The sequence below is a fragment of the Chaetura pelagica genome, unplaced genomic scaffold (genome assembly GCF_000747805.2).
Source record: "Chaetura pelagica isolate M959 unplaced genomic scaffold, ChaPel_1.0 scaffold206, whole genome shotgun sequence".
In the NCBI taxonomy this organism is placed as follows: domain Eukaryota; kingdom Metazoa; phylum Chordata; class Aves; order Apodiformes; family Apodidae; genus Chaetura; species Chaetura pelagica.
The window spans coordinates 889,324-899,181 of record NW_009953801.1 but is presented as its reverse complement, the minus strand read 5'-3'; the positions used below and the strand labels follow the sequence as shown (position 1 = coordinate 899,181).

At 43.9% G+C, this 9,858-nt stretch overlaps 1 protein-coding gene across 1 annotated transcript in view; it reads right to left on the bottom strand.

Moving 5' to 3' along the window:
* Positions 1-2,086: 2,086 nt before the first annotated feature.
* The window catches only part of KLHL28 (kelch-like family member 28), an 8,564-nt gene continuing 792 nt past the window's right edge, over positions 2,087-9,858 (bottom strand). The window contains exons 2-5 of the mRNA XM_010001205.1: positions 9,762-9,858; positions 6,902-7,345; positions 3,694-3,902; positions 2,087-2,802 (exon numbers count right to left, since the gene is read on the bottom strand). Coding sequence (XP_009999507.1) covers positions 2,639-2,802; positions 3,694-3,902; positions 6,902-7,345; positions 9,762-9,858 — 914 coding nt within the window. The 3' untranslated portion in view covers positions 2,087-2,638. The remainder of the gene's footprint in view (positions 2,803-3,693; positions 3,903-6,901; positions 7,346-9,761) is intronic.

Below are 9,858 nucleotides of genomic sequence, written 5' to 3'. Positions count from 1 at the left end.
CTGATTGTTTGTTCTGATGACATCAAAACTTGATGAGCAACCTGGTCTGGTGGGAGGTGTCCCTGCCCATGCAGGGGGTTGGAAACAGATGATCATGAAGGTCTTTTCCAACCCAAACTGGTCTGGGATTCTATTAAAACAGTTTCTGTGTCTTGCAAGACTTTGTAGGAACTGAGACCAGTGTTTACTAGCAGCTCCCATCAGCACAAGTATGTGAGCAACTTCATTCATGGAATCCTGCTGCAGTTAGGCTCCAAAAGGTACCATATGTGCCCAACTACATGGAAAGCCTCCTAACAATAAAAGGCATAAACTTCTCTTCAGGAAGTAATTTAGGTGGGTTTTTTTTTTAATATCAGCTTTTGTTTTAAGCATCTTTATCTCTGGTGTATATTGGAAAACACAATAACCAAAGTTATCTCTGTGGGACAGAGTGAGCAGTGCAACAGCCCATGGCCCAGGCAGGGCCTGAAGCTCCAGAACTGAAGGAGAGGGCAATTTAGGACCAGGCTGAGGAACCTCCCTCCAGCCCTGCCCCTCCCCACACAGCCAAGGAGCTGCTTGTGTCCTGTCAGAGCCACTCCAGTAATTAAATCACACTATTATTGCTATATAACTAGAATCCTTAGTGGGTCACATAAACTGCACTGAAATTGTCAGTTTTATTTGCTTTTACAGTCCTGCTTAATTCTACCAAATCTGAAGAACTCGTGCAGGAATTTATAATCTGTGTGATCACCTTTTAGCTCTGGATAATGATTTGTGGTGAAAACACCTTTGTCTCCTACTTCCAAATCTGAAGGTTAGTGTCTGGAAGAACAAGGAACACCACTGTCTGCCTGGCTGCAATCAGCTTTGCAGGAACTTGGAATAAATCAAGTACACTCAAAACCCTCCACTTAACATACTTCTAAAGAAATGGCTTTAAAAGCAACTAGTTCAAATATTATTGCACTTTAAAAAATAATACTATATGGGCATGAAAGACAAGGAGAAACAAACATTTAATTTAACATGTTAAAACAAGGGGAAAGTAACTCTGGAGGCAGAAGAATTCTTCAGTACCAGGCCTGGTGACACACACACACACAGACAGCAAAACAGAAATTCAAGACAACCACGACTCCTGCTTAAGATGAGAAGACAAACCAAAACATTCTACAATAACTAAAATTCATATTTACTCCACCATCTATTTTGAATAATGGTGATAACCCACAGCATCTCCTTCTAGGTCTCTGCCCTAATTTTCACTAAGTTCAGGGCTATAGCAAAGCTGTATATCCTGAGATGCTGGGGAGCCTCAGGACTGCCCTCCAGCACTCCCATTACACTCAGGATGAGCAGCTTTGTCCTGGGCTTTTCATCCTGTCATTCCTTGCAGCTTGTGTTAAGGGTAAGGCTGCCTAGAGAACCCGAGGTGGGATCTCACTTTTCACTCCCTATTTATGTATTTGTGAGAACAGGAACAAAAAGAAAAAAAAAAAGCAGATCTGCTGAAAAAACCCCAAACATGTAACAAACAGCTCATTCAGTAAGTGGTGTTATTCTTGACAGTTTCCATAGGCACAGATGTATCAAGCAAGTAAGAACCAAAACCACTAAAACAACCATGCTTTATGCATACTGCACTAAAATCAGTAACAGCCTTATTGTTAAGTCCTACATTTAGCACCATTTTTATATCTGAACACTCTGAGAAAGCAATCATACATTCTTTTTGAAAAGGAAGTTGTACAGAACACGGGCACGAGTGCACTGGGAGGAGGGTGGGATGGAGGCATTTTGGGGTGTTTATTTTCAGTCCTGCTATGAATGCTGCTGTGGTATCTCCTGGTGCATGGCTGCTGGAGTTCTTCCTTGCATTACAATTGAAAACACACAGCAGGCAAGATTAAGTCATTGACTCTAGCATTCATTTACCCACAGAAAGAAAATAAAAGGGAAAGTTAAAAATGTGATTTCACTTTATCAGGTCCAAAATTTTTGGTAAGAGGCAATTTGCCTTGTGAATTCCTTTAAGTAGTTACTAATTACCATCCCAGCACTCCCACCAGGAAGCAGGTAACAAAGGAGAGTGTACAGGCAACAAACTATGGCGTTGATTATTTACAAACCTTGAGACACAGAAACAAGGCAGCCCTTTAGTTACTGTTCATAAAAAAAATTATGAAGCACTGGCATTTTCTTAATATGAAGACACAACCAGACAAGTGTCAACAACGTGTCCAGACACACACCACACTCACACCTCTCTCACCCCAAGCACAGTAAACTTCATGTTTCATAGTAGGCAGGAAGAAGAGAGAAAAGCTCTAGAAAGTGAAAGGGTTAGATGTACAGTAAGTTTCTAACCATATCCCAGGCATGTACAGTGCTTTCTCAAATCCACTGCCAAAACTGGATGCCCTCTGAACCCAGCTGGGGTTCCTTTCTGTTCCTTCTGCCCATGTCCCTAAAGTAACAGAGGCCAATTACCAGAAGAAAACAATTCCTTCCTGATTCCAGCCCAACTTCACCACATCCCTCCGACTTCCCAGCTCCAGGAAATGCAGCTCATGGTCTCCACCAGCAGGGTTTATTTCCAAGAAGATTAAGCTCCATCTTTGCATCAGGTCTGTTGAAGTCCTGCCTTCCATCAAAGTGCAGTCAAACCAAAATTGCATCGACAGTACATCATGCCAGCAGAGTCCAGCCAGGTGTCTGAGATGGGGTCGTACTTCTGGACAGTGTTCAGGTAGGATGACCCCGAGTGCCCTCCCACTACATACAGGTAGTTATCAATTACAGCTGCACCAACTCCTGGTGGGAAGAAAGAAACAAACACATGGCATGATTAACAAGTGTGGAAATGAGTGGTATTTGTGTTCCTAACTGGAACACCCTCCCACCTCAGCCTGGAGGTTGAACAGAAAAGTTCTCATAGGAACATAAAAGTTCTCTCTTTGGGCTGCGTATAAAGAAAAGTAGGAAACAATTACTTGAGCAATTAAAGAAAAATGAGAAATGAAACCCACAAAACCACAACCCTTGGGTGCAAGGAGGATGTAGCCAGACTCTTTTCAGTAGTTCCCAGTGACAGAATGAGGGGCTATGGGCACAAGCTGGAACGCTGGAAGTGCCATTGAAATATGAAAGAAAGTTTCTTTACTTTGAGGGTGACAGAGCCCTGGGACAGGCTGCCCAGGGAGGGTGTGGAGTCCCTTCCAACCCTGACAGTTCTGTGATTCTGTGAAAACAGGTGTAAATGAAGAGTCTCTTCCTGATTAGGTCTCGCTCTCCCTTCTCTACTCTTCTCCCACCCTCTGTTATGACAAAGCAATGCTCTTCTGTCCCAACACCCCTTCCTGGGGTGACAAAACAGAGGATGCCCTACTGAGTCTCAGCATAAAATACAACAGAACAATAACCACAGAATTGCTGAAACTCAAAATAAATGAAAAAATAAAATGCAGAGTTGAAATACTCCTTCATATTATTTTCGTTGCAGCTCAGTACTAATAAACTGGACTGTAATTAAAGATAGAGAAATAAAAACTCATCCTTTCACAGAGCTGATGAAGTGACCTCCGCTCACAGAGGAAGTGCAGTGCTCTGCAGACAAGTCACCAGGACTTCCCTGCAGCTTCCCCGGGTCACAAAGCAGTTTGTTTCTGGTGGGACACCCGAGGGAACAGGTTCTGTAGGTCCTACCTGTCCTGGGCTCCTTCATGGGCCGACACACTGTCCACTGGTTCTGGTGAGGATCGTATCTCTCAATGCTTGACAAGTGAGACACACCATTGTGCCCACCAACTACAAAGATGAAGCCCAGCATGACACCAACACCAAAGTTTATTCGTTTGTCAGCCATGGAAGCCACTGCCTCCCAGGAGTTTTTACTGGGATCGTAACGCTCCACACTGCAAACAGAAACAAACCAGTTGTGAGGCTGGGATTTCAGTGACATTCCAATTCCACTCAAGCCACCTGCATTTGTCAGAGGTACATCTAGTCCTGCCAACCAGTATTACCACACCCAGGGATAACGTAACACAAGGAGAATGTGTTGGAGCTGATGGGAAATCCTGCAGCTCAGCTGCTCTGTACTGCCCAGCAGTCGTGCACAAGAACCCAAAGCCAGTGCTGCCAGCTCAGAAGCACCAACCACATCCCACTGTCCTCTCCACAGAGTGTTGCCAAAAAGTAGTTTTAACTGGGGAGGGACTTTTTACAAGGGCTTGTAGGGAGAGAACAAGGGGGAATGGATTAAAACCAGAAGAAGGAAGATTTAGGTGAGACATGAGGAAAAATTCTTTGGTGTGAGGGTGGTGAGAGCCTGGCCCAGGCTGCCCAGGGAAGCTGTGGCTGCCCCATCCCTGGCAGTGTTGAAGGGCAGGTTGGATGGGGCTTGGAGCAGCCTGGGCTGCTGGGAGGTGTCCCTGCCCATGCAGGGGGGTTGGAACTAGATGATCTTTCAGATCCCATGCAACACAAACCATTCTTTGATTCTGTGATTAACATATTTAATCCTGACCCAGCAACTGTGGTTCAGCTGCTCCTTTGATGTCTTTGTGCCACTACCCTGGATCTCCAAGTGACGGATTGAAACAAAGGAAGGTTTTTCAAAGCTGGCCTCAGAACTGAAAGCTCTTTTGAGGACGACTGCTGCTATTTATGACAAAACCAACCCATGAAAAACTGAACACAACACAGATCTGAAGTGGATCTGTTTGGGTAACACATCAAATAAAAAACTTTTGTGAGGCTTGCCTGAAAATAATAGGACAAAATGTGGAGAGCACATCCCTCAGGAAAAGCAGTAAAGAGGCTGCTGATCAAAACAACAAGGATAGAAGAGGCCTTTGAGATAAAATATAAATGTATTATTATCATCATCATTACTTTTTTTTTTTAATCACTGGAGCTGTGCAGATGGTCAGTCATTAACACACTCCTGGCATGTGGCCATTCCCTGCCCAAGTGTCCCTCCAGTAGCAGGAGGGGGCAGAAAAGAGAGGAAGAGAAAATCAGAAGCACTGCAGAGTTGGAGACAAGGTCCATGGTACCAGCCAGATGCTTTAACACTAGAGCTTTTCAGCCTGGTGACTGGATGGCATGGCTGCCTGCTCACACTCCTGAATCATCAATAAAACCAAAACTACTCAATAAAAAGTACATTACATTTTAAAAGACAAATAATACAGTATTAGATTCCAGTAACTCTACGGGAGCTGCTGGCAATTCCTTTCTGACTGAGGGAGAGGAATGTGGCACAAGGAGTGAGGCTACTGCAGAATTTGAGTGTTGATAAAAGCTTTTCTGTCAAGGTACCAGCCTGATCCAGACATTTCCTGTTGCTCCACTGATAAGCCTCCAATGGCCTGGAAGAAGGTTATTGTGCTCCCCTTTCCAAGGCCTGTGTGCACATTGAACATACAACTTTTGGGAACCTCTCCTGGCAAGAGCAAGGGCTTGATTCTCTTCCTTCTGTGATGGCCTGTGCAACAAGGCTGCAGTGCAGTGAGCACCCAAAGGTGCCACAGGAATTCCTGCTACACCTGCTCTCCTCTGCTACTAACTTTGCTCTGTGTAATCAGCCACTAAAGCCCATGGTTCTGTGTGGGGCAAAGATGGTCTGGGGCTAAGAGTGACCAGGCAAGATAACAGCACAGCTTTGTTATTCCAGGTCAAATTCCTACATGGAGAAAACCTACAGTCAACTGAAAACTTTTAGAGCTTGTTTGTCTATGAAGTACTTCAACTGTTATTACTGCCCATAATTGAAAATACAAGAAATCAGACTAATGTCACATTAAGTATCATAAAATCCTTTAACAGTCATATCCAACAGCTTAAGTTATTGTTGCTTTACATTTCAGTCATTTAAAGTTTTCCAAATTAAAACTACTTAGCTATACTTTTCTATTTGGAAGAAACTCTGCTGTGAGGGCAGTGAGGCCCTGGCCCAGGTTGCCCAGGGAAGCTGTGGCTGCCCCATCCCTGGCAGTGTTGAAGGGCAGGTTGGATGGGGCTTGGAGCAACCTGGGCTGGTGGGAGGTGTCCCTGCCAATGGCAGAGGGCTGGGACTGGATGGGCTTTAAGGTCCCTTCTAATCCAAACCAGTCTATGAAACCAACCCTTTGCTTTGCAAATTGTTCCATATAAAAACATCCCAAGTATAAAAAGCAAGTACAGTTCACTAGTGCAATGGTTAAACCGGTGTTAAACCATGTCTCCCTTCCTCTAAGAAAGTTTTTCATTGTCTTTCTTTATTCAGCTGTTTAGACTTGTAATTTATTAATTTGCTTCCTGGAGGGACATATGGCTGATTTCTCTCCCCATTTAATGAAGAAAGTAGAAATTATTTCTTTGCAGGAATAAACACCCCTGTCCCTCCATAGAGAGTAGAGTGGAATAGAACAACTAAGGATCATGCTGGTACCAGGAAACCTGCCTGTGAACAGAAGGCCCAGGAGCCAGACCAGGAACCATCCTCCTGAATTTTGTTCTTAGCATTAAGACTACTTTAAGGTCCCACCTGAGTTATAAATTTATTTTGTGTATCTTAAGCACGTGGGAAATCCCATGCATTTCAAAGCAGTGTTTTCAATGTTCAAGCTAACCACCCATCCCAGTATTTTGCAGGCTTGGGGTACAAGAATGCACACAGCTCTGCCACAAGTATTCTCTTCTTAAGGATTTAAAAACAACCTAAACAAACCAGCTCTGTTTTGGAAACATAAAGAAACATTAAAACAAAGATTCCCCAGTTGAATTATCAGACTGATACTGCAGAACATGGATTAATGAGGCCTACTGTGGGTTACAACCTATTTTAGAATAATTTTTAATTGGTTGCCAAACACCGGCTTAACAGGGAGCTTTGCTGATTTCCAGCTGATGAGATGGAGCTACACACCTGTTCATGTGGGCAGGACCATAGCCACCAATGGCATATATCATCCCATCCAAGACAGCTGCAGCAAAACAGCTCCTGGTTTTGTTCATGGGGGCCACCAGCTGCCACTCCTTCACTTTGGGAATGTATTTCTCCACAGTCCGTAGGTACGACTGCCCGTCGTAGCCCCCCAGGGCGTAGAGCTCTCCGGCCAGAACCACCACTCCCAGGGTGCTCCTGCTCTCAAACATCCTCTCCAGAGAAGTCCAGGTGTTTGTGTCAGGGTCCCAGCACTCCACTGAGCTCTCGTGCTTGCGGTAGCTGATGCCCTGGCACACGTGGGTGGCAATCCCTCCCACCACATAGATCTTCTGGTCTAGGACGCAGATCCCAAATTCATAGCGGGGAATGCTGAGCGGTGCCAGCCCGATCCAGGAGTCATTCTGGGGAAAATACATCTCCACACTGAAACGGAGAAACAAAGGCTGTGTGAGCCAACCCTTCCTGAAGCTCTGGCAAGTACAAACGGGCAGCAAGGAAGCCAAGCTGAACGTGATTTCATGTGCCACGCTCCATGTTCGCTGTTCCCCCCAGTGCTCAAACATCAGCTAAAACCAAAAGCTGCTTCTTTTTTCTAAAGAGCTCAAAGCCCAGAGCCCCAGGGTGTCCAGTGAGAGGCAGCAACACAGCCAGTAGCCATGGCACCCTGTCTGAGACCTGAAATGATGAAACTTCAGTACGAACCAGGCAGACTATGGAGAAGGCAGAAGGGCAACGTGGATAACGGGAGTGAAGACAACACGGCGCTGACACCACAGCAGCCTCTGAAGTTGGCTGTGATGGGGGTAAGCTAAGAACACCAACCAAAGGAGTAACAGGGGTGAACTGGGAAAAAACAGTCAGAATAACCACAGAGATGGCAGAGAGAAAAGGAGAATTAGAGAGGTTGAATATATTGTCTATATATACATACAAATGTACACTTAGAAATTATAATATGTAGTTTCATAAATACATACTTTATATGCACTGTGTAATTTAAACAAAATGTCAAGGCAGAACAACCTAATTTGAAAAATCTGCTTTCAAAATACTGCTTACTTGCATTTTCTCTGAATTATACGCAGTGTTAAAATATGGTGGGTCTAGCCTGTCATGTATCAAGAGCAGTCAACCTACCTAAATAGTTTAGTTAACAAATTACCTAAATGATTTAAAATACCAAGTATACAGGAAACATGATCGGTTCAAAAAACATACACAAGAAAATGAAGCCACTGGAGAGCTGAGAGCTGCTGACTGAGAACCCAGAGCAGGGACTGTGGGGCACCAGAGCAGCAACAGCCCAACTAGGGCAGAGCAGTACCAGCACTAACTGGAATTGTGTTATTATGAAGCAGAGACTCATTGTAAGTGCAAAACAAGCCTTCCTGCAAGCACAAATGAAAGGTGGAACTGTATCACGAATTATTTGTTTAATTGATCTGTGACCTTTTTTTGGTACATCAAGAGCAACTGTTTAAACTTAAATACTAACTGAAACAACTGTTTAGGAAAGACTAATATGCATGCTAAATTAAGGAAGAGCAAACTTCTCTATGCATTAAAACACAGTAAATAGCAGTAAAAAGTATTTTTGTTTTTTTAAAAAAATCCAAATAGTCCAAACTACATTGGTTTGTAACATTGTTGCAATCACTGAATAAGAAGTGAAAGAAACAGAGCTGAAGAGTATCAGAGGGCAACTTTAATCCTCAAACAGGTTGTTTTTATTAAGTACTTTTTAAAACCTATAAACCAAATAATTCCCCCTCTCAGTATCTATTTACTATTGATCCCTGTTATTGGGAAAGTTCACTGTAAACAGCTTTGACAACACCTCTTGACGCAGGCAAAAAGAACATACAGATAGATCTCCCCAGGTTTTTAAGGGTATGTATATTTATGCAAGCACAGAACTGTCCCAGACAAGAAAATCTGAGAGTAAAATACTCTCCTAGAATTCAGCTGTGGAACCAGTTCAGGCAGCCTGCCCTACCTCAGAACACATATCCTGAGCTGATAAGGGCACGTTCAGCATCAAAGCACTCTCTGGGTATATGTGAGTATGAAAATATCTGCAGACCCACACCCAGTTTACCTACTGTGTCTGAAAATGTTGACACGATGGGATAAGCACCAAACACCACCAGTGTGGGGAGGAAAGCCTGGTTCTCACTATCACTCCCTTTGGCTGACGTGATGAGCCCCACTGATGGGCTCCAGGCCCTGAGATGGAGGCTCATCCTGAAAAGCAGGGAAAGAACAAAGCACAGCTATGGACACCCACTCAGCAGCCAGGACTATGGTCATGGTTACATTGTCACCAAGAACCGTGGCACTGCTAAGAATTGCCTCTGTGCTCTGCTCTGATTAGGTTTGTTTTAATTCCAAGGATTTCTGAGTTTTCAGGAAGCACATTTGTGATGCATTAGGTTAAAATGTATTGTTTGTCTGGAACAATAATAGGTCAGGGAAAATTATGCAAAACAAAGACCTGAAAGGATAAAGAAGCAGCACACAAACTTTTATTAACCACTTCTACTCACCAAGTTCTCAATCAACAGACTTAAAATGATTTGATTTTATAGGTCCTTGTGTTGGCACAAACAAAACCCCATAACACTGAACACTGCTCAGGAAATCAAAAAGCCTTTTGACTTCAGTGCTTGGCCTTATCCATGAAAGCTCTTAAGTAGATTATTTACTTTTTTAAGGAAAGCAGTAAGTAAAGTCCTGCAAACCACAGCCCTTCAATGACTGTCTTAATCCAGACCCCACACAAGAACAAACACCTGTGAACATCACACCACTCAGGGGCTGCAACTTCCCCAGCACTCACCTTTCCAGACAGGCAAACAGCCCAGCTTTTCCTCCCACAGCACAGAGAACTTTAGGAGCACAGCGAGGCCGTGTCATCAGCATGGTCTGGTGGGAAA